Here is a 24242-nt window from a genome sequence, read left to right as displayed (position 1 = left end):
CCTTCAACCTCTGGATCAAAACTGAGAGTAAAGACCTCTGGGGACAGTAATGGCGAAGAAAAGGCTGCCAGATATTTTTGTTCAAAAGGAGATGGGAGCTGTAATTCTTTTTTTTTCCTTTAACAGACATATAAAAACGTTTGAAGACAGATCTTTAAAGGATGTTTCACTTCTTCAATCTTGGTATTACATCTGGTTAGGACATTGAAATCTTAAAAAGACGATACTGCACAGCAACAGTTTCTGGAGTTCGTGACTCCCACCCTCACTCCACAAACTCCAGCTCAGATCAGCAGGGAAGGGGTTGGCTTCTTGCCTGGCCATGCCTCCTTTGCATATTTCTTCTTCTTGGGTTCATTCACAGCTTCGGGATTAAAGACAGCAGGGTTTGGAGCTGGGTTCATGTTGACTGTTGAGGGCGCAACAGGAGTCAAGTCCACATCTGGGGCGAGATTGGGGTAGGGCATTGGCAGGCCACCAATGAGTGCTGTCCCATGGCCACCGTGCGACTGGGACCCTGCCTCATTGTGGGTTGGAGGTAGACCCCCGTACAATCCTCCGCTGTAGGGGAAGTTTTGCATCCGTCGTGATGCAGAATCATCTGTGGTCAGGGAGCCTGCGTTCTCCAACCGCTTCTTCTGGAGACGGAAGCATTTTAACATTAGTCAGAATACATGAAATAAGCAAGCTGTAGAAACTGGCCCCCAGAAGGCACCTTGACCAGCCATGCAAAGTGGTTACAGACCATGTTCCAGTAGATTTCTTCTGGGTTTCTCTGAAAACCACTTAATAATAAACTCTTAAAGGTGCACAATGCAGGAAGGGGTGACAGGAGCTGAACTTAGATCAGGTCTGAGCACTTCTTTATCTCCTATACACACCTGGCAGTCTTGAGCTTGTCCTAAACACAAGACTGAGGAGGTCTTTAGTCAGTAACACAGACCCTCCTCCCCCCAGTAACAAACTGGAACTCCCAGATCACCTGGGTGTTTTTGTCTGCAGGAGATCATCTGGATCTCCTGCAGCCTGGGGTTTATGTAGAATTACCCTTTTCCACACACATTATTTCATGCATACCAGCAACAAGTGAAGTCACTATCACACTGTTGCTTAGCTACTCTGAAGCTTTACAAATATTCAAGTTAAATATAGCACAGGCAACACACTTTAGTCTTGGAGCAACAGCTAAACCCTGCTAGTTCTAGTAGACAACCTTAGGAAATCTTCAGCACTTACAGGATTTAAACAACCTCTCTTTTTTACTTTCTATTTTCCACGCTTCCCATAACTTTAACCAATGCCTAGAACCACTGTACTGGAATTCTGGGAAGTGTCTCTTTTTGTGAGGGAAAAATTACTGCCATTGCTCCCACGTGTTATTAAAGAGCAAAAGCTGGATTTGAAGGGAAACAGTCAAATCTACTAAAGACTACAATTGTGAAACATGAACACGACTTGCTAACACTAAAACACTTCTCACCACAGAACATTATGTTCTCAAGGTATAAGTCATAAAATGAGTTCATGTAATCAATCATGAGTTCATCAATGCAATGCATTCATTAGAAAATTGAGTTACTCTGTACCTTAACAGGGACTACTGCTGTCTGTACCATGTTCCTGAAACGTCCAACAGAAGGGTCCACATCCTCTGCAAAAGCAAGAACAGCAATGCCTTCAGTAAGAATACAGGAAGAGACAGAGCATCTGTCAGGTAAAGGAGCCTACTGAGGAACTAGTACATGGACTTTCTCCAAGCCAGTCCTCTAGTGATGCTCAGGAAGCACAAGCATGCCCAGATGAAGAGAGGAGACAGGAGGACACCTAGTGGCTTTGGCTCCAGGTGGGCTCATGAGATATGCTGGTAAGAAAAGCTTTCAACTGCAGTGGAGAACAGGGAGGTGAATGTATGGATGGGTGGCTTTCTCTGATCACACTGGAGTTCTGGGCTGAAAACTGCAGCTGACAAGCCCCTGCACATGCTCAAAGGCACAGCAGCCATCCCCAGAAGTCCTTGGGGGAACCTTGAAGGAGGAGTTGAAGGAATTCAAGGTACAGGCTCCAAAACTCTGAAAACATTATCCTTTTTGTAATGCAGAAGACTGCTGTTTACATTGGGATGTTTTGAGCACTGAACTGCATAACCTTCTAAATTAAAATGGTTTTTCTGGCTGGTGTTGAATTAAGTCAAAGACTTAAGTGAGACATGTGGCAGCTTCTCAAAAATAGCAGATCCCAAACATCGACTGCCAAACTTCTCTTCTTATCCATATGCAGCCAGGAGGAATCCCTATGAGAACACTGGAAAGGGGGCCTTAAGGGCATCAACTAAAGACTAAAGCAAACTACTTACCCGGATTGATGATTTCATCGTCATCACTGAATGTCACTCTGGAGTTCTTCCGTTTTCTCTTTGGTCTCTGAATATCCAAGTTCCCTTCCTCAATGGTTAGTGTGGAAATTCTTTTGTTGTGGGCCGTATTAAACTCTGTCAGGTTCTAGTGATAAAAATGGAGATGAAATAGTTTAAGCAAGTAGCGTATGAAGTTTCATTTAACCATGCAATTGTGCGTATCAGAAAACCACAGCACAATGTTTAGTTTCAACTTTAGAACCATAGGAAGAAAGAGTGCTCCAGTACTGCAATAGGCTGCTCAGAAAGGTTATGGTATCTGCCTGAGAATACTCAGAACATGACTGACCATGATCCTGGGGCAACCTGCTGTAGGTGACCTTGCTTAGCTGGAGGACTGGACTAGATGATCCTGAGAGTTTCTTTCCAACCTCAACAATTCTGTGAATGCCACATGTGCTGCTTTTTCCTTTTTCTCTAGTTAACTGCAGGAAACAGGGCAGCATTCAGTTACTGGGAAATCATCCTTGACCTGGGGTAGCTGGGGAGAGAGTAACTCCCCGGAGAGCCATTGTGAGCAGACCACTGGAAGAGGATTATTAGGTCAGTGGATTCTGGGAAGCTGCATGATCACAGCAGAATGAGACACTTTGTGTGTATCTGCCAGCAGAACACACCTTGGACCACCTTCAAGGCCAAGAAACGAAGAGCCTGAACCTAAGCAAACAAAAGCGGAACGCTATCTGTTTAGCTAGAAACACCATCGAGGTAGAGTGTGACACTGCACTCACGTCAAGTTCTGTCTCCTCCTCTGGCAGGCCCAGCAAGCCCTTCAGCTCTTCATCTTCGCTGCCCATTTTCTCATCTCCCTTAACTGCCGATGGAAGCGTCTGAGGCTTCTCCCGCAGCGTGTATGCCCGTGTAGAAGCACCAAATGAAACCGTGGAGTCAATGGGTATCTGTTGGGGTTTGTGAGGTTCCAAACGGATATGACCCAAGAATGTGCCATGTGCTGAGAACATCAAAATGCAAAACAGGCTGTTAGTTATCAGCTTGGGCTCAAAATATTCAAGTTCAAGTCTTGAGAAATTCAGAAACTACAGGGTTCCTCTGAGATACAAGTCCCTGAGGTACTCTGAAAACAGAAGCTATGCACATACCACCCATCGTCTCATGAACTAAGGTAACACGCATGAGAAGTCCCCAAAAAGTCATGGAAACAAAGTACAAACACCATTTACTTTTTGGATTCTTACAGGTCCCAAGATACCATGTCTGGAATCAGTACCTCAGTGGAAAAAACAGGTTTTAGATCTTGGGAAACCACCCTCAGTAAAGAAAACCTCATGAAATCCTGAAGGGAAGGCAAAGTCACCTTCCTCTTTTCCCTTAGCCTCTTAAGTCTAGAAATGTTCTTTTAAACACCAAGTGAAGCAGATGGAAGCTCACTGGAGCAATCACTTCTTTGCTCCAAACCCATTACAATCTCTCCCTAGGATGCCATCTCAGAGTACAGTCATCTATCCACACAGCGAAACAACACCACCAAAGGAAAAAGTGTCTCAGATTCAGGAATGCTTAAGCACTGAAATATTGTGCTTCTAGCTGGTTAAATGTCACATTACTTACTGCTGTTTAGATCTATGAGGAAAACCCTCTTGAGATGTTTGTGATAGACCAAGGCAGCATGGACCCGAGAGCAAGACTGGTGGTCAATGGTAAAATCGCACAGATCAGGATTTCTCCCAAAGAGATAGTATTTCTTCTCATCAATGATGAGTTTCTGAGGTAGAATATCAAACAGAGAAGTGTATTAGACTCCTATCACCTTGTGGGTCTTCCTGAAAAAATTCAAGCACATGAATAAACAGAGCAAGTTCTAAACACAGCATCAACAGCTCATCAATATTTCAGTTTTGCCTGACACTTAAACACAGAAACTCAAATCTTCTCTTTGTAAAAACAGAGCAGCTGAATATGGAAAAGTCCCAGCGTTCTCAGCTTCCAAAGCACTCCTCTGCTACGTTAAGTCTTCTGCTGCCATACTGGACTGAATTAATTTGCCTTCAGGCAGATGGGTATTCCCACAAAGGGCTGATATAGGCACCAGGACTGTGGGACGAGGAAGGATCTCCCACTCTGGCAGTAGCATTCACGTCACTCAGTTGTTAGCTCCTAGTTTTGGTCAGCTGGAGATCCAATGCATCAGACTAGTTACAGGTAGCTGGTCTGGGGGGTTTTCAAGCTATCAGAAAGACTGACACTATGAGCACCTAAATTCTGTAGCACTACAAAGTCATGCAGAAAATGAGACAGCTTGGAATAAGACACAGTATTTCTATTCCTCTGCCTTATCTCCAAGCAAAAAAAAACCACATGAACTACATTTTCTACTACATTTTCTTAAAGCTCATCCAGTTCCAACCCCTGCCACAGGCAGGGACCCCTTCCATAGAGCAGCTTGCTCCAACCTGGCCTTGAACACTGCCAGGGATGGGGCAGCCACAGCTTCTCTGGGCACCCTGTGCCAGCGCCTCAGCACCCTCACAGGGAAGAGCTTCTGCCTAAGAGCTCATCTCAGTCTCCCCTCTGCCAGGTTAAAGCCATTCCCTTTGTCTTTGACTTGGCAGCATTCAAGAGATTTTGCAAATACAGAAGTGAATTAATACATTGGAAATATTGTCACAAATCAACAGGGGAAAATAATTCTATTGCCTTTACTCCAAGATAAGTTTCCATATTTTTCTGTGCCTCTGAGTTATAACCCAGTGTCTTCCTTTACACACTGAGCTTAAACACTTCATGGCTTGTTTTAATGTAGCACTTTTCAGACCCAGCAATCACATGGTGTACCACAGACCTCAGCACAAGGCCTCCGATACGGATGGCTTGGTTAGTATCAAGTGCTCAGTAATCCAGGAAGATTTAATAAAGTTCTTACCATAAAACTGAAAAGCTATTTGCCACATGTACCAAATAGGGAAAGAGATGGATCACATTCAATGCTGTTCATGTGTTGCACAGCTCCCAAACATGAGCACAGCTCACTGTTTGATGTAAACACTGCAGTCTAGAGGACTCAAGCTGTCACCAGTACAGTGTGTAAGGCCACAAGGCAGCCACACAAGCACCCATGGATGCTGCATGGAACAGTGCACTAGGACTTCCCTGCCAAGCCAGCCTGGGCCTCAGAAAAGCTTTGGCCAGCAGAGCCTCAGAGCCTGACACCACCAGCACAATACGCCTCATGACTGACATTTATCAACACCAACTTTGCCCATCCCTTACCAAAAGCAATGGTGCACCCTCAGCTTCCATATGGCATTTTGCTGCTTTGTTTTTCAGTCCTGAGCAGGACTTCTGTGACAGACATTTGCTAAGCACCAGAGGATTCATTTAGCAGAGAAGTCCATGTAAACCCTTTCATCCTAAAGCTCCCTCTCCAAGCTCAAGAATCCAAAGGAAATATGACAAGAGAAAATCCATCTTACAGAATCAGTCTCCCAGGTGGGAAGGCTGCATTATGTCTGGCCACTTGCCACACACCAAAACCCCCAAAGTCACAAAGCCATTTGGCTTTGCTCACTGAATTTCATTACATGGCCTGAAAGGAAGACTGGAAAACCCAATGCCAAGTACAACCTGCACCCAGCTGGTGCTGCTGGCATGGCAGTGAGAAGGCTGAGCTGCAGCCTACTGCAGCTCTCTGATCTCTCAAACTGATTCTGAACACGCATCAGTTTCAGAACTGGAGAAGCAGAATCCATGGGTTATGGATTGAAGACAAATGCAAAGGGTCTGAATGCTACAGTGCCTAGAAAGAGTCAGTTAAGGCCAGCCCTGATGCAGTCCCAGTACTCTGTAAGCGTCTTGTAGGGAACAAAATGTCAAGTTTAATCCAAAATTAAGTTTGGAAGCATTTTACTTTAACTCTCTCTCTTATTAAGACAGGTTTAACCTTCAGGAAGCCAACTGTCACTGTCTGCTACCTGAGCAGGGCAGTTTTGTACCCCTGCGCAGTGCATCTAATCAGAAGATAACTGATGGAATTCCCTTCCTTCTGAAGTTTCAGAGTAAAATAAACTGATGTGAACATCATGAACACGAGAGAGAAGCTAAATGCTCATGAGGAAGTGTTGAAAATGCTGGGAAATGTTCTATTGCTGACGCCTATGTACATGATCTACCCAATACACACAAACCCTATTTTCATACCTCAATGAGTTTGTCTCCTTTGACCACATCCAGATGTAAGCCAGGTGGTGGCTTCCCTGCCCTGGAAAAGAAAGGAAAATATAGCATCAAAACACTTCATAGAACATTTATTAGGGTTAGAGCTAATATTCTATTAGAGCTACAGCTCAAACCTACACAAATGTAAGCAGGATTATTTGGGGGAAAAATACGAAAATCTCCTCATTTTCTCCTCCCTGCAGATGCCTTTGGCCAACACATAACTCATCATTTTTTACAAACCCGTGCAGGTTGATGGCAGGCATTTATGATTCCCTCTGCTCTTAGAAGCATTAAAATAATTCCCACCAAGCTTTCAGTTGTAAGAAATACACTTCAAAAAGCTCATGGTTCAAACTTGGCGATTACAGACTTATCCTGAACACAAAACAATTGCACTGTGTTTTAGGAGTATTTTATGGAAGCTTTCTGATGAGAGACGTGGCTGCTTCGACTGAACAAAGCATTCCATTTGTATTAAAGCATTTGCCTAACTTCACCTTGGCACTATGTATGTTTTCTTGTTACAATGCAGTTCCGCACAGAACTCGATTCTACTGGTTCCCACTGGTTCCCTTGGTTACTTACTCAGGAGCAAAGTCTCCATGGAATACAGTGAAATTTGGAAATTGTGTACAAAAAATTAATTCCTGAGAGCAGGGCCCATAAATATTCTATTAGAGAGAACTACAGGGTTTATGGCATCAAAAACTGAGATGAAACAGCACCGAATTAAATAGGAAAATGAATATTAAGGAGTGAGGAACAATGCACTGACTATTTGGTAAGATTATTCCTACTTTTTCAGAGAACAGGTATGTTGGAAGTGTAGACATCAGAGGAAGGAAAGACACGACTGTAACCTTTATGCCTACCAGAAAGCTGCTCCACAGCCTTGTTATTCTGACAGTTTGATTTCCATCCTACATTTCTGATCAAACCCTTTCATTGCCATCCTATATTTTTCGCTCTTTCCCTTCAGCTGTAAGGGAGGGCTCCCCAGTACCATGCCTCTTTAAAAATCCTCTACCCAGTGAAAAGCAGTGTTGGTTTTATTTTATTAGACAGCTTAAGCTCTGTTCTGGCCCACACTAAGGTCCCTGTTTCCCTAAGGCATCTGGTTCGGTTTGACTCGAGCTTTATTAAGCACAGGTAACAGACTCTCTATTTTCATCAGTGCCTTCTCCAACAGCACTGACTCAGTCATACCCAGTTGAAAGAGAAAATCTGAGCTGTAGCTATGAAAGACATGGACAGGACAGCTTGAATTCTGTTGTGTTATAGTTTAAAATGAGGTCAATTATTTAAGTTTCTAAATGTGGATTCAAAAGCCTAAATTTAGCTACTTCCTAAAAATCTTGGCCTGTGTGCCTATTGTATGCATCTCCATGCCCAACTTCAAGGACAAGGTGGCACTTCCAGAACTCTAAAGCTCATCCCCTCCAGAAATCTGTGTACAATCCCAGCCAGGAATAGCCTGTTGTTGGCTCAAAGCAACTGAAATCATTGTTACCTTTAAAACACCCTACTTCAAATGTGTGTATGTTCCAGAACAACCTCCCAACTCCTGGTGCGTCGAGAGAGGGAGTAAAGGAAGATTCACCATCCCAAACACAGGTTAGACCACAGTGGTCATTAAACATCTGAGGGTCACCCCCAAAACTACACCCCGGATCATCTGTACCACACAGGAATGACTTTTACTCACTAAAATCAGCTCAAAAGCAAAGCAAAAATCTTCGTAACACCAGGGTATGTCATTGTTATCTGAACACATCTTCCAATGTCATGGTTTGGCTCAATTTTGATCCACAGTATCGGCAACACCTTTATTTCCATTTCAAATGCACAGCCCATGCCTTTGCCAACACTTAGGGAGGAATTACAGTGGATGCATACACAAGTGCTGGCACAAACAAGCACTATGAAGACAACATTCCTCATTTGTCATTGTCTCGAGCTAGTTTAACTGTTGGAAGCACAAGAAAAGAAAGAATAATGCGTTTTATGGACTCTGAAGAAGTACCTTCTAACAGAACAAAAACTAAATCAAAGGCAGAACTTCAACCCTGGAAATTGAACTGATTGAAAACCTTGAATTTCAGAGTGGAAGTCTTTTCTGGAAACTGGATACTAAACCACTAATCACGTTAGGAAAGATGGGTACGATGATTAAGGCAAACCTCAAAAATATGGGCAATTTAAAGGCAAGGGAAAAAAGCTATTTCTGTTGATTACATTTAAGATCCATTTCTCGTACAACTGGTGTTTGCAGTCCCCAAACCAGATCTGCTTAGAGGCAGAAAACCAGATAAATAGACTCTGATCTTGATTTTAATATAGGCTGATGACATTGAAGCTAATTCACTACAGAAGAAGCTGCAACTGACCACAAAGCCCCTCTGCAAGTCCATGGTTTTGGTCACCCAAAGCTCTCTGTACCAGGATCTATACTGCTACCTAAACAGAAGACTTCTGGGTGCTGCGCAAGACACCAAAGATCCTGCAAGATACGTATACACTGAGACTTTCTGGAAGTCAGAGCTTCAAATAACAATACTACTGGTCCAGGCCTGCTGCTGGGAAAGACCCATCACCCAGTATCAATACTGATTCAATTCCATAGCAGTTTTTCAATTCAATTATCATACCTGCGTCCTCTCTGGGCTGCTCTGAAAGAAGCAAACACGTTAAAACTGTGAGCCAGACTCTGCAATTCAGCAGATCCACCCCAAGTCACAGAAAGCTTTAACAGGAAATTGAATCTACTTTTTTTTTGCAGATTAGAAAAATAAACCAGAAATAAATGGATTTTAAGACACAACAGCAAAAGGACATTCAGGCTGCAAAAAAGCAACTTGCCAAAAATCTGAGAAATGTCAGCATAAACCAGAGCCTGGCACCTGAACACAACCTCCCACTCCTGGGTGTGAAACCCTAGCCTGGATCATCCCCCTAACGCCCCTTTGCCCTCATGTCTCCATCATTCAACACAACAGGATGTGCTTCAGACCCAAATCAGGTCAGCACCAGCCCAGTGAAGCTATGCAAGACATGCCCTGTCTGCAGTAGAAACCAGAATATATGTAACTAAAGAGGCCTTCACAGAGGCAGGTGTAACAATCCTCTCTTTAGGTGGTATTTATTTAGGAATCCTTCTGCAATAGCACGCAAGTAACTGCAACTGAGCACTGCAAAAGTTCTACTTCTCCAGCTGGTCAACCTACAGCTTGCAAAGGCAGAAGTAATTCAGATTTACCACTGAATATAATGCAAGTTGTGCACACTGTTGTACAAAATATATCTATCTAAAGAGGTATTTCAAGTATCAGGCTGAACACCCAGAATCGGGTTTTATCTACTCTATCATGCCATCATTTTATGGAGCACCATCTTGTCTCACAGAGATGCTTCTTACTGGGTACGTTCAGCACAAATGATCTACTAAAACACAGGAGCAATTCCTCCTCGTGAGAGGGTGAGATGGTTTTACCAGCTAAAGCAGGCACTCCTAAACCAGGTTAAATTATAAGGCAGATTCACTGAGCATCCATTCACTGAGCACCATCGTCGCAGCACGGAGAGGCAGGGGATCTGTGGTAAACCTCAGATGACTGTGCAATTAAAGCCTGCAATTGTGCATGCACATACAGAGCCAGCTCCCACCAATGCTTCACTTTTCAGTCATAACGTTGTCTCATTTTCTATGTCATTTAAAACACAACTGCACAACCCCAGGACAATCAATGCTCCAACCCCCAAAGACGACGGCACAGCAGAGATCTATTTAGTACTGCATTAAACAAATCAAAGCAAACGCAGCCCAGGTAACCTAACCCAAGGCGCTGCCTGCAGCAGGAGCAGCTGATTTCCAGAGATCCCCTCCAACTACGGCTCGAAACCAGCCATACTCATGGTCCTGACCCTGCTGCTCCCACACGCCGCTCTGCTCCGGGGTTTTAATGCAATAACCCCCCCCCGGCCAGCCTCAAGCCGATGGATCTCTCGTGCTGCACACACAGCTCGAGCACAACGCTGAATCTGCGCTCCATCACCCGTTCTGTTGAAGCCGCAGCATCGCCGGGAGCAGCCTAAAGCCGCGGTAGCCGCTGGACGCGGCCTGCTCCCGGCTCCGCCAGCGACAGCACCGGCCCCGCGGAGACGGGAGCGCAGGCCCGGGCCCTTCCCGCCCCACGCCCCGGCCCCACAGCCACTCCCCCGGCCCGGCGCGGCCGGCAGCCCGCGGCAAACGCAGACGCGATGGGCCCGGTGCGGCAGCCACAGTCTCTGCCCCGGTGCCGGTCATGGCTCCGTCCCGCCGCTCACCAGCTGGGGCACTCGAAGAGCGAGAGGCCTCCGCCACCGGCGGGGTTCGCGTTCGCCGCCATCTTGTGTCTGCCCCATTCAGGCGCGCCCGGGGCACGACGGGAGGCGGGAGGAGAGGCGCGATCCCAGCGTGCACTGCGCGGCGAGAGGCGCTGAGGGGAAGGGCGCGGGAGCGGAGCGGGTCCGAGGGGACCGGGAGCGGCTCCGGGACTCGGTGTGCAATGAACGGCCGAGAAACGGGGCTGCAAGTGACGCGGGGGACATGGTGCGGGACAGCGGAGTGCTCAGGGACGGGTTGGACAGCGCTTGGAGCAAGCTGCTCTAGTGGAAGGTGTCGCTGCCCGTAGCAGGGGTTGGAGGTGGAGGAGCTTTAAGGTCCCTTCAACCCAAACCATTCCAGGATTCTAGGATCATTCCCATTTCTCCAGTATCCCCACGGAGAGCCCTTTCCCAGAGGCCTCATCCCCTGGCTGGCTCCCACAGCCAGCACCAGAGCCAGGTCCCAGCTGCTCCGAGTGGTAGGAAACACAGCCGAGCGCCAGGATGCTGCAGCAGCAGCCATGGCAGGTCTGGTGGTTCTTCATGATCAGGAACATAGCCAAGACTGCTAAAAATAGCTCCTGCAGCAGCCCTACTGCTAGGTTCAGTGATGGAAAGAAAGAGGAGAAAGTATCAAGCCATTACAGCCATGCTGAGTCCAGCGAGCTGGACTCGTGTCCTCAATGCCAGTTGTTAGAGGACCAAAACAGGCCCAAGAAAGGATGGATCCTACAAATACTGTACCCAGGCTCCTTTGTAAGATATGGAGGTGTGACATCCAGAGGACTGTCCCAGTGCAGCAGGCAGCACAAAAAGCCCCAGGCTCTGCTATATAGGAGTTATTTTGAATCAGGAGCAGAACCACACACTGGTTCCTTGTTTTCAAGTCTGATTTCACTGGACAGGCTCAGCAAAGACTCCAATTTGCAGCAACAGGCAAACAGTCAAAGTTGACCCAACACTGATCTAGGCATCAGATTCATGTTTCTGCCCTCGACTGTTGCACAGGAGCTTTGTGTGTGTCCAAGTGAAAGCAATTCACTTGTTTCATTCTTCACAATGAGAGACCACAGACCTGAAGCTGGTGGAAAGACAGCTGTAACATGCAAAGTCTTTTACCCTGCTTACAGAGGGAACCACAAACGAGTGCCAGTGTCCAAACTGCAAGAGACAGAAGCTCCAAGATAGGCTTTTAAAAGTGTTTATTGACGGTTATTCGATGGAATGACGGCGCAATAGTGCAAACCACTGTGGAAGTGGGAGAACGTGCTCCCTTCCCAGCTTTCACATTTACTTTATTATACAGGAGACATGGAATAAGGATTAAATACAAAATGGGTCAGTATGCTGCATTTACCGCACTCCATTGGGCTTTGGGCAGATTAGTGTTCCCTCAGTGCATGTCAGCTCAGAGCTACGTTGAAGGGGGGAGTGGCTGCTAGATCCTGTCCAGCTCGGGTAGCAAGACAGCTGGAACCAGCACTCTTTTCCATTGCACACACATCCTCAGCCTGAAAAGCACCTCATCTCACTCAGCCAGTTTCTACACTTTCTGGTTCATAAAGAGTGGAAAAGACCAGGTGTTCACAAGCCCCACATAGTATTTACTAGTGCACTACAAGTGAGCTTCAAGAGCACTTCTTCAGAAGCAAGATTTCAGCTAATACTCGTCTATCCTGTAAACTCAGGTGCCCACTTCCTCATCTTTGTGTGATTTTCTCCCTGGAAGCTTCTAAAACCACTTAGGAGTGAACAGCTAAAACTTCGTATTTCTAGTGCTTGAGAGTCAGCATTGGAAGATATTTACCTGTCCAACAATAAACCACCAGCTAGTGTCTCTAAGGAAGTTGCAGTGTTAGATTAAAAGTCAAAGAAGATCCTGTCCTCAAATGAGGCATTTTGGAAAAGAACAACCCCAACCACGCTCAAAAAAATTCACCACCACAATTACAAGCCTCAAAGGTGAACTGACCAGCACCCAGTGGTTCCAGCTATCACCCATGCATACTTCTTGCCTTTCCAATTGGCAACAACACCTCTTGAAGAGAATCTAGAGCCACAGCCACTTGGAGACTAATAAAACCATGGGGCAGATCCTGGAGACTTTAGAAACTGCTGGATTAAGGTGATGTGAATCGGTGGTGTGCCATCATTGAATGTCATTCTTATTCCAGTCCAACAAAGTTACCTATACATATAAAATGTTAATGTTGTGCCACTCGTCAACAAGAAGACATCTCCAATTATCGATCACACTTCAGCATACAGTTGGGACAGGGAGTAATACATTACAGAAAGCAAACCCACAAGATTTTAGTTACATAAAACAATATAATTTGTATATAAACTGATAAATACCGTCTCCATGGCTCACTAATTCCAAATACTAGTTATCTGCACATTAGTTGCTAATATCTATGACTAGAAGTAGTTCCAGCTTGTGCTCTCTCAGGGTGGTCAATTCAATTTTGAGACTTGACAGCCTGCTCGCTCTGAGGGAGGGGAAAAGATCTCAGCAATGAGATTAGGTTCCATGGGAAGATTTCATCCTGTTGCCTGCCAGATAATGAATCCTATGATTACAGAAGTCACAGCAAGACCAAGAATCAGGATGCAGATCTTCTTACGGGATTTCTTCTAATAAAAGGAAAAACAAGAAAAGCCACTGACACCAGAAGCAGATGACAAGAGGAAAAAGCAGGTCTATCAGTTAATGGTGCTAACTTTGGTGAACTAGAGCACTAGATGCCCATGCTTACTCAAGAGAAGTAACCAGTGTAGTCTGAACATTTTTACTTAACCTACAGATAAATGCCTTAGTTTTAGGAGCATGTGGTCTAAGAGATGCAGTTAAGTCAGAATGTGACAAGTTCTGCTTCTCTAAAGGAAAATGCCAGCTTTATTGCATGTTGGCTACAAAAAGAGAACGTGACATCACCTACCACTTTTCATCCTATTAGACCAGAGTACAGCTTCAAAGAAAGCCAAACATCTTCAGTAGTTTTCTCATACAATCTTCTCTTGGTCACTTGGGGTTGGTATAGAAATAGTATTGCATTTCTACAGTTTAAATCACAGAGTGGTTTGGGTTGTCTGGTGTGCTGCAAACCTCTATATGTGTCTTGCTATGCCTGTCCTATTACTGCTCAACTATACACTGACAATACAGAATTTACCTGATAATAGGCAGCTCTCTGTAACTGCTCACTGGCTCTCTCCACATGGACTTCTGCACTTTCCACATTTGCCTCTATGCTATCTATGGAAAAATAAAGAACTCAATGTAAAACACTTCAGACCTTCAGTGTTTAAGAAAATCAATCAGAAATGCAAGCCTTTTTATGCAAAATACTAGAAAATTTAATCTATGTAGGCAAAACATGCAATGGAACTAAGAAGAGACTTCCCATTACCCAAACACACTTACCAATCATATCTCCTTGGTCATGAATCATCATGGCTAAATCCTTAAATATCTGATTGACATCCAAAATGTCTGCCTGAAGATAACAGTTTAACAAGTTACAACAAACACTGGTTCCAATGTTTTTAAGCCTCATTCTTAGTACCTCTTCTGATCATTGCTCAAAGCGTCAGAACAGATGCCATCACTCACTGACTGAGGTGACTTGATGCTGCTATCTGTGGAAGCTGGGATTAACACAGGAGCCTACAATATTCCTGCCACTGGATATTGGATTCATTCCACTAGCAATTAGCACAGTATGGAATTGAGATGAACATTGTACCATGAGTTGCTTCTACCATCTGAAGGACCACCAGTCAACACTGAAGGAAAATATACCTATTCTCCTTCCACAGGGGCAGGGAGATTGATCTTGGCATCAATCCTCTCTACAAGGAACTCTGTTCCTCCACCTTCAGATCTCCTCAGCCCATCCCATTAGTTAGCACTGCATGACCTCTTTGGCTTATCTCCCAATACTGTTAACTATGCAGGATCTACTGGTCACCTCTAATTGCCTGATTGCCGTTTCTCTTTCTTTAATGAGTTCAAGGTCCTGTTCAGTTATTGCCACATCTTCTTCCTGAGACTGCATTTGATTCCAATCTTCACCACTGGAAAGAGATGGAAAGAAATTACAACTCTTTCTCTGTGCACAGGGACTTCCACCCTCCCTTTGTAAGTAAAGCAGCAGCGAGTTGAAACTTGAAAGGTTTCCTACAGAACAACCCCCAGATTCCTGGTCCTGCAACTGTATAGAGACAGCACTCATCTGTGACAACATTTGCAGAGGGATGAGACATGTGAGCTAGGTCTCTTGTTAAAGGATTTATACAGACAGGGCCAGCAGATTTCATCCCAGTTTTCTCAAACACACATACAGTAGAAACAGGCACAGTGATCACAGAAGCTTCTGGAGCGTCCTCTTTACCACACTGTAGAGCTGACACAACATTTTACAAACTTAGCTATCTACTATGACAGACACTGTTACTGTCTGAAAGGTGACTATTTTCCTCAGGGCAATAATCACACAAGCGACATTTAAGGAGGATAAAATCCTGTTGTGTGCAGTTAATTTTGTACGTTGTGTATTACAAGTGCTGTAATAATTGCATTTCAAATCTTTCTGCTTTGCATTCAGTTAGCAGAGCCTGGCCCAGGTTACACTGACATATCTTGCATCAAAACCTTAGTCATTTGTATAGTTAAAAGTATAACATCAAAGGACAAGAAGTTGTTACCTATCAAATGAAACGAGCTGTTCTTCTCTGAACCGCTCATCTGCCTGGAAGAGATAAAGGAGTTGTGAGTCTCACAGACTACCAAGACCCCTTGTAAATCAACAGGAGTATCTTGAAAACAAAGGCATAAACTGTGCAGAGAGTTCTCCAAGAACACCACTGTCCCTTTAGCTTCCAGATTTAAGTTAGTTAAGATTAGATCTAGACTCACCTTTACATTTAGTTTTTAAATTCAGATTATCTCTGCAAATCAGAGGCAACTGCGCAATCAGAAGCAGCGAGTCCCTTTACTCAGATGTTGTTTGTCACATCTGTTCTCAACATGTAGCAAAAGATTTAGAGCATAAGCCAAAGGATAAATGTGCTCCCTGGTAGAAATTCGGAACGCACACCTAACAGAGCCCCAAGGCAAGGGGAGAGAAATGCTTTCACTGGCCTTTTTATTATGAGGATTTAGTAGCTACAGGGATTTGTGAAAACATAACAGGGAGGTTTTGAACATACACTGGAGATAGTAGTGAGACAGAAGCTATAAGAAAATAAACATTGTGTGAGACGTAAGGTGTAATTTAAGGTGTGGAAAGCTTCCAACTGACCTCTTAAAAGTTATAATCTAGGGCTGACGTCAAGCAAAAAGCAAGCCTGCGATACTTTGCTATTAACTACACTGTGACTGTGCATCTCATCCTCCACAACATTTCCAACTACCAGGATTCCTTCCCTCCTCTGCTAACATTGACAAGGGGTACACTGAAACGAGTGCCTACTTAAAACGTCTTAAATGACAAAACTGATGCACTGAGGCATCAACTACACTCGGCAATGTGCCTGTAGACATGAAGTTAGTACAAGATGGTGAAGTACAAGATCTCTCAGAAGACTTGCTTTATCAATACAGAATTCCTCCAAATACTTACAGAGATTCGGGAGCCAGCTCTTGCCCTTGCTACAGTCTCTTTTTCCTTCTCTGACACTCGTCTCTGGACTGCCTGGAAGTTATTTAAGGCCGCGGAGAAGTCATTCATTAAACGTTCTTTCTGAAGTCTCTGTTGGCGCTAAAGAATTGACACAGAAAGAAGTGTTCAGATACTCCCATTCATGATAATGGAACTGTCAGACTGAGTAAAACACCATCAAAACAACAACAAATGCTGGCACTCAAAGTGTCTTTCAGTTCCAGCATTCTGGGGCACTGGAGAGAACAAAAAGCCCACCATATTTTAACTAGTTGTGCCAAATGCTCTATGCCTTACCTAGTGCAGAACAGCTCTGTGTAATCAGGTTCTCTTCTTTCAACCTAGTCTGAAGTCTGACGGAGAGGTCTTCTACGCCATTACTTTTATTCAGACCACATCCCAGTAATCTCCCACATTTAATTACATACCTTTTGGATACCTACAATGCCTTTACCCCCCATTTCTTTACTTAGCCAACCTGGTAGTACTTAACTTGCTCTTGTCCTGGTAAGACATCCCCCTTCTTAACTTTCTTACAAATATAGGAAGCCCCACACTTCCAGGATTAATGACAACACCGTGACCACAGTTTTGTAAGCCATCTCTTCCAGCCATGCCAAACTACAAGCCTGCTGATATTTGATCAGAGAACATCCTTAGTCCCAATAACCATTTCAGTTTAGTTGTTCTCCAAATACATTACTTGCAGTACCCTGTTTCATCCTCATTTTACAGAATCAAATTATTCAGCCACTACAGGACATCTGCTTTGAGTGCTGTGACATCCCAGTTACAGGAAACCAGAAGTTGTGAAAAACCTTATCCCAAAGGACACTCTATACTCTCGTCAGTTCTTATGTTTTCCATTAGAGAGATTCCCAACAGGTGTCTCAAATTGCAGCTTTCCAGTATCGGAATCCTTCAACAAGTTTGTATCAATTCAATAGCAATTTCAAAGAAATAAATGTTTTCAATTACTTATTTTTCCAATTCTAAAGTCACTACAGCAGCCTCAGAATACACTGCAGCTTCCATCTGAGCTGTCTGGAAGCAACAGCCCTTCTGCCAGAGGAGATCCTCAGCATGTTGATGCCAGCTCCTGCAGATTTTGACTGGACTGTTCCCACAGGCTTCATTAGGCTTCAAAAGTCGCTGCTGCATTCAGTGCTATGCACGTGATGGGAATTTATTCACCAGGGGGAGATTAACTGAAAAATAACTGCTGAACAATCAGGCAAACCATGGCCATGCATACAACTGGTATAAACCTTTAAATACAGACTAAGACAACATCTGCTGACCCATATCCACAGATCATCCCACAGCAGTATCACAAAGCATGGCAGTGATTCAAAACAGAAGGAAAATGACAACAGCAGAAGACTGTTCCTTCTCTTTCCCATGGGCAGGGGGAACTCAAAAGACCATTTGGCAAGAGAGAAAGTCATAATCAATGCCTTGCTGTATTTTCCTGTATTCAAATATGAGCAAGGTGAGTCAACTTCTCCCCTCACATGCAGGGGAAGGCTTTTAGGCATGATCACACTGTCATGCAGTTTGCAAGGAGTTCTTATCCTAAAACGACGCTCACATCACCAGGCACCTTGTGACAGGTTTATTTTTCAGATATGTACTCCGAAAGACATGCTCAGCTCTTCCCAAACATTTAGGGCTTCTTACTCTCATGTGAGCAAGTTTTATACCTATTTGCCACTGGGAAATACTGTTTTCCCAGTGTTGTATAACCACCTGGGATGTACTCGGTTTGTTTCCCTACTTCACCACCATTCTTCACCAGAATGTGCCAGTTCAAGCTTTGTGAGGCTGTGCTCTAAGCTAGTTTCCTGAAATGAGCGATTTAAAAGTAGATCCAGCCAAATTCTATATGCTGACCTGTTCAGAAGCGGACAGAGGAAGCGGTAGAGACCCCAACTCCTTTAGGTATTCATTGGTCTCTTTGGCAAGGCGGTTTGCAGAATGCTGTAGCTGTTGTCTGAAACAGAAGTTCAAAAGCAGTTACACAAGCTTCTGCCTAAAAAGCAGTCTCTGAGCATTTCAATTTCCAGAATAATGACTGAATAGGGGTCCTGAGATCACACATCTTTAGGGTTTTTTTGTCATCCTAATGGATGAGAGATGTACTTTTAGCTTTTACCATTGACTCTGGACTATATTTATAAAAAGATTCAAAGTTCTGTGCTCCCTGCTAACTGGTGTAATTTGGTAGTTTTAAAAAGACTTTTCTCCCATGGCATAAGAGAGAGAAATTCAAGGGAGAGACAACTTTATTCAGTGAACACAATCGGTCTTTCAGAGTGAATTCCTTGTGGTACAGTTGGCAACTAACTGTTCACCTGGCAACCACCATTGGCTCACGTACATTTGATAAAAGTACAGACTGGGAGATACTCAATTCTTACATTTATGTGCCAATTGGTGGTCAGAGAGGAATGATCCAGCTTCTGCTTTGAGAAATGCAAGGCTTTCCCTTGAGCCTTTATGTTTCCAACAATTCCAACAGCTGCAGTTCACAGCTATTGTTGCACAGGATCTGGTGCAGCCGCACCTTCCTTTGTACCACATTACAGAGAGACACTAGTGCCCCTGATGTACAAGGTGATGTCTTGACAAAGATGCAGTTTATAAGAAACAGTGCTTCACAGAGAACAGAACCACATATTGTATTTTGCAGCCATATGCGTAAAAGCTAATACTGCAAACTAGAAGACACAAAACACTAAACCAAGAACGCATCTTTTAGTGTTCAATGGATACAAGTGAGTGAAAGTCACCCATTACAGCCCAATAAACATAAAAATGAAAGTATTCAGGCTGCACTATTGTGTAAGTTGACCCGCAGTATGTGAGCCAAATAAACCACCCCTGCATTTTTGTATACAATTTGTATGGCAGCTGATGCTCTGTGGAGTGCAACCGTTCTCACCCTGAAGAGGGCCTTTTTGACAACAAAATTACATGTTTGGTCACTAGCGATTAGTTCTTCAATCTGATTCAATTCAGACTGGGTCAACCAAGCAGCTCAAGCAAACAAATTCTTTTCTCTCCCAACCTGGCCAATCTCATCCTTCAAATGTAGCATATGAACTTCTCCAAAAAACAGCTGTTATAAAAGATGGGGAAGTTGCATATTCCAAGATTGGAGGTACAGTCACATGAAGAGATAATGGAAGAACTTTCAAGTTTCCTTTTATGACTCCAGAAATTATTCTTCTCATCACTTGCTATTTATGCTTTTCAAGTTTGAGAAGATGCACAGGCCTACAGTCTCCCTGTTCAGTCTCTGTAGGAATCAGTCTGGACTATACCTGCTTAATGTCTCCTCTATTGTCCCTCTGCTGACATATTCTTCTGAAAGCACATGTGCCATTTTAGCTGCCATACAAGATTGCTAAACTTTGTAGTGCCTAAATCCATTTGTACTACAGCTACTTTTTCAACTATTATGGGTCTTCCTTCCCATTTTCCTTTGTTGCTCTTACGTGAGGACCAAGTACCTAGTATGGCATTATCTTCATCTAAACCACAAGCAAAGCTACTATGGCTAGTCCTCAAGAGTACAGCTAATGCATGGCTGATGGGCTGCTACCCTTTTAAAATAAGCTACACCATTTCTAACCATTGTTATCCACCAGTTTTGAATGGCTTCTCCAGAATTAACTCCTTAATTCATCTAGTAAACTACTTAATGCATCTAGTCACGTTTGTTTTGTAGGACTTTATTAAACCTATCAAATACAGCATCTCGCCAAAGCAAGTAACCCAGTTCCTCTAAGAATACAGACAGAAATGGAAGAGAACCTATACAAATGTTAGCTTATTTAATACTTACAAGTTCTCCTGAAGCTTGCTGGAATCCTGCTTGGTTCCCAGCTGGCTCATCAAATTCCTTATTTGCGCAGCTGAAGATAAAGAGATCATATGATGAGTTAGTAAGACAAGTTCTAGTGTATTTTATTGCTTCTTTAATGTATTCTTCTAGCTTTCCCTATAGGGCTCCTCTCAATGTTTGACTTACACTGGTAAGACAGCGCTTATGTTCTTTGCTTTAAATGCAGAGTGTATTTTAAACACCCCCATTTAGACATGATCCACTCTAACAGACTAACTTTCAGATAAGAAAGTGATAGCAAGCAATACATCCCCTGAAGACAAGTCTGTGGGGCTAAAACCTTGTGCATTCATCTTCCTATCAGTTAAACTATATCTGAATTTGCCTACTCATAATAGCCCAAACCTTCCACAACACCGGCATAAACAATCTTTCAAGAGCAGCAGATAGCACTGGTGCACTTCATGGTCAGTTTGCATCAATCTGACATCATGCGGTAGCAAGAAGAGCTGTTCCAGCCCTCTTTCTCCCCTACCTCCCGTTTTCCCACTGTTTTCCTTGTATAGGCACTGGGGATCATGCAAACACACAATGAACCACATCAAACCACTGTGTGCCTGAAAAGCAAGTACCAAGTTCTCTCCCCATTCCCTTTTCCATAGAAGATTACTTTTTTTGACAGCTTAACAAACTGATCTGCTTTATTCTGTGGCTGCACAATGTTTAGCATTACTAAAGATGCTGGGTACAGCACTTGCGACAGCAGTACAAGGTTCCATGGGTGCAAATCGACCATGAAATCATGCTACCCCATCATCATGGAGAGAAGCAAAGCTGAGGAGGTGCAGCTTATTATAGAAAGGGCAGCAGAACTGAGTTGAAATACCCCATGAGTTTAGTAATTCAGTGATATCATACTGCTGCAATTCCTGTTTTCAGCCTGGAGTAAGCCACTGCAGTTGGCTAAAGGTGTTGCTGAAGAAAATCACATTCATACAATGACCACTTTTAAAGTGATGGCTTGTAACAGTGGCAGTTCAGGAGGGCTGCAATGTGGTTTAATCAGTAAATAGGCAAGAATTCCAGCTTTGCACCCAGCAAGAGGGTCTCACTGAGAATTGTAGACTTCTGTTAGCTCATACAATGAAGGATTGTTTAGCAACTCCATATACACTGAGCTGAGGATGCCTTCTAGCAGCAAGACCACAGCTCTGTCACCCACAGCAGGGTCAGAAGAGTTCATCTGTCCATTTAACTTGACTCAGGCACACAGACCATGCTCTGTGTGCAGGTATCACCTTGCACATGGCATTTGCACTACAGTGTCAAGGTACTCGGGGATGTATTTTTTCCTCCACTGGAGGAGATGCTTGTGTGAGTCCCATTTCCATGCCAGGCGCTGGGCTTTTTGCCCTGGTCTGAGCCAGGTTCAGCAGTTCACTGCGTTTAGTCTATCTCAGCCAACAGCAATGCATGAATTGCTGAGCAAAATGAGAGCAAAGTGTCTGGGAGGCCAAAGGACGGGGCTGAAGCTCTTCGTCTTTATTCTTTGGACAGCTGGTGTATGTATCGACAGAGACTTCCCCCTCGGTGAACAGCTTTCAGTCTCCAAACCCTTTCAGTTTTAGACTCTAAAGCCTTCCACATACTGACTATTCTACACTTAAGATCACTTAAAGCATTTCAACCTCTGCTCTAGGTGCTCAGTTCATGCAACTGTCTTGCAAGCAACAGTTTTGCCTGCTCAGGTCACCAGTTTCTGGTGTGTTTTCTGTGAAATGCTAAGTCTACAGTTTCCCAAAAGGAGTGCCCATTGTTTGCTTCCTGTTTTCCTGACAGAGAATGAAAGGAGAAATGAGGACAGGCTTAAGGCTTTGGTATCTCCTCCTAGGCTTGAATGGAAAGCTTTTATAAAACATGTAATAAAGTAAATTACCGTAACATTGAGTCAGATGCGCTGTGTGTTCCCACCCACCCCGATAAAAGCTGAATGGCCATTTGTTCTGTCTGAAGCAGACAGAGCACTGAGATAGGACAGCTGCTGGTCATGAGACAGTGCCAACCTGTCCTATGAGAAAGAGAAGCTGAAGCACTTAGAAGGGGGTTGTGGAAGTCCCACGGAAGGGAAAATCCCCAGACTGCCAGTGGTATTTGAGGGACTCAACGACCAGCCATGCCTGTACCAAGAGGAAATGACCGTGACTGAGCAAAAGCAAAGCAGTTGCAGCAACATTAATAGCGCTGTATAATTGAATCGGAGGAGCTCACTTTCAGAAGAGCCAACATCTTCAACTGACTTCACCCCTAAAACACACGGGTACTTGGACAGTTATTGCCTTTTTTAGCAAAGGCAGTATCTTTAGGAAGGGGTTATGTCAAACACTCGTTTGGAGGGGACTAATTTAGCAAGCAATATTTCAGCAATCAGCAGTAGGATTTTAACCATTAGCTTACAATAGCCAGAACTTTCTCTAATGACAACCATATGACCGAGAAACTGCAGCACCATTTACTGCACCACAGTCTGCTCAGCAGAATGCTTCCCTGCAGGATTTAACCTGCCAGAGAGGAGACTGAGATGAGCTCTTAGGCAGAAGCTCTTCCCTGTGAGGGTGCTGAGGCGCTGGCACAGGGTGCCCCAGAAGCTGTGGCTGCCCCATCCCTGGCAGTGTTCAAGGGGCTTGGAGCAAGCTGCGCTAGTGGAAGGGGTCCTTGGGTTGGCACTGGACAAGCTTTAAGGTCCCTTCCAACCCAAACCAGGCCGCATTCATGTAACATGAACCCTGTCAGCGCAGTTAACAGGCACTGGACACCGGTTCCATCAGCCTTCAGATCCCTCTGCTCCAGCAGCTTCTCCCCGACACCCCGCACGAGGCGGGTGACAACCTTTGCCTCCCTGCTTCCACCCCGGCCCCTCACACCTCGCTGACGGCTCCTACAGGCCCAGGAGCGGCCGGGCCCTCCCAGGATGACAGGGGGGGCTCCAGCTCCGTCCCACAGGGGAAGGGCGCAGCTCAGCACCACTGACACTGACACCGACACCGGGAGCGCAGAACGCGCATCCCCCGGGGCCGGCGGACACTGGTTACAGCGCACGGAGGACGCGGCCCCGCTCCCTGCTGTCCCCCCACCCCCGGGAGGCCCCGGCACTCACTGTACTGCGCGATGCGCTGCACGTTGCCGCTGCATGTCTGGATGATGCCGCCGAAGTCCCTCGGCGGGGAGGCCGGCCCGGGCCGGGCGGTGTCCAGCGGCCCGAGCGACATGGCCGGGAGCAAGCGGCACCGGGCCCGACTCTCACCGCTCCGCGCAGGCGCCACCGCCGCATATCCGTGAGGCGCGGCCGCCGGCGCCTGCGCGCTGCAAGCCCGCGGGCTGCCATGGCAACGGGGCACCGGGAGCTGGCCCGGGTCCCCCAGCTCGGGAAGCACAGGCCACAGCGCCCGGTTTGGGGGTGCGGAGCGGAGCAGGGCAGCCCGTGTGCTGCGTGAATCCTGCTGGAGAGCCGCTGGGATGCAGGGGATGCTCCCGGCTTTCAGAATGACCCAGGATTTGTAATCAGTCCGTTTAAGTTCGTGATGAGTTTGTAAAGAGTGCTGGGACGGGAGCTGTGCAGCGTGTGTCAGTGACATGGACAGCGGGATTGATGCGGAGGGCAGATGGAGATCAGACGTTAGGAAGAAGATCTTCCCTGCGAGCATCGTGGAGCAGACGGGAAACTGGAATGGAGGGGAGGTGAAAAGGTTTGTCTGAGCCCGCACAGGACGTCTGTGGC

The 24242-nt window shown here is 45.1% G+C and overlaps 2 protein-coding genes and 1 non-coding gene across 4 annotated transcripts; all 3 read right to left on the bottom strand.

Annotated features, from left to right (window-relative positions):
• Positions 1-52: 52 nt before the first annotated feature.
• On the bottom strand, positions 53-11029 carry PPP1R8 (protein phosphatase 1 regulatory subunit 8). 2 transcript variants are annotated; one of them, XM_057403581.1, is made up of 7 exons: positions 10913-11029; positions 6569-6629; positions 3983-4136; positions 3145-3365; positions 2354-2498; positions 1587-1651; positions 53-638 (listed from the first exon to the last, which is right to left on the bottom strand). In XM_057403581.1, exons 1-7 carry the CDS (start codon positions 10972-10974, stop codon positions 285-287), a joined length of 1062 nt encoding a protein of 353 aa, XP_057259564.1. In that variant the 5' UTR covers positions 10975-11029; the 3' UTR covers positions 53-284. The 2 variants fall into 2 exon arrangements, with proteins under 2 accessions (XP_057259564.1, XP_057259565.1); XM_057403582.1 differs by lacking the exons at positions 3145-3365; positions 3983-4136; positions 6569-6629; positions 10913-11029 and adding an exon at positions 2703-2869.
• LOC130596224 (small Cajal body-specific RNA 1) lies at positions 5097-5262 on the bottom strand. Its single transcript, XR_008971489.1, has one exon. It is a non-coding gene; the product is annotated as a small Cajal body-specific RNA 1 (non-coding RNA).
• Positions 11030-12136: 1107 nt separating the features above from the next.
• Positions 12137-23779, bottom strand: STX12 (syntaxin 12). Its single transcript, XM_057403583.1, has 9 exons — positions 23622-23779; positions 20468-20537; positions 18511-18610; positions 16579-16716; positions 15662-15705; positions 14926-15031; positions 14379-14451; positions 14128-14210; positions 12137-13588 (listed from the first exon to the last, which is right to left on the bottom strand). The coding sequence occupies exons 1-9, from the start codon at positions 23731-23733 to the stop codon at positions 13496-13498; spliced, it is 819 nt and encodes a 272-aa protein (XP_057259566.1). The 5' UTR covers positions 23734-23779; the 3' UTR covers positions 12137-13495.
• Positions 23780-24242: the final 463 nt, after the last annotated feature.

The sequence above is a fragment of the Pezoporus wallicus genome, unplaced genomic scaffold, assembly GCF_028554395.1.
Source record: "Pezoporus wallicus isolate ANWC-B61680 ecotype Strahan unplaced genomic scaffold, APGP_CSIRO_Pwel_v1 contig_8232, whole genome shotgun sequence".
Lineage (NCBI taxonomy): Eukaryota > Metazoa > Chordata > Aves > Psittaciformes > Psittacidae > Pezoporus > Pezoporus wallicus.
The sequence above is the reverse complement of the archived record's forward strand: the minus strand, read 5'-3'. Positions and strand labels throughout refer to the sequence as shown.

What these genes read in the sequence shown, in the direction of transcription:
- PPP1R8 (XM_057403581.1), bottom strand. Translation starts at nt 10,974, where the DNA reads ATGGCGGCGAACGCGAACCCCGCCGGTGGCGGAGGCCTCTCGCTCTTC. An exon ending in AAGGAGACAAACTCATTGAG is followed by an intron (nt 4,137 to 6,568) that starts GTATGAAAATAG and finishes ATTCTACCTCAG; the next exon opens with AAACTCATCATTGATGAGAA. An exon ending in CCTCATAGATCTAAACAGCA is followed by an intron (nt 3,366 to 3,982) that starts GTAAGTAATGTG and finishes TGATGTTCTCAG; the next exon opens with CACATGGCACATTCTTGGGT.
- STX12 (XM_057403583.1), bottom strand. Translation starts at nt 23,733, where the DNA reads ATGTCGCTCGGGCCGCTGGACACCGCCCGGCCCGGGCCGGCCTCCCCG. An exon ending in GCAGCGCATCGCGCAGTACA is followed by an intron (nt 20,538 to 23,621) that starts GTGAGTGCCGGG and finishes CTTTATCTTCAG; the next exon opens with CTGCGCAAATAAGGAATTTG. An exon ending in CAGCTCGTTTCATTTGATAG is followed by an intron (nt 15,032 to 15,661) that starts GTAACAACTTCT and finishes ATCTCTTTCCAG; the next exon opens with TGGTGAAGATTGGAATCAAA.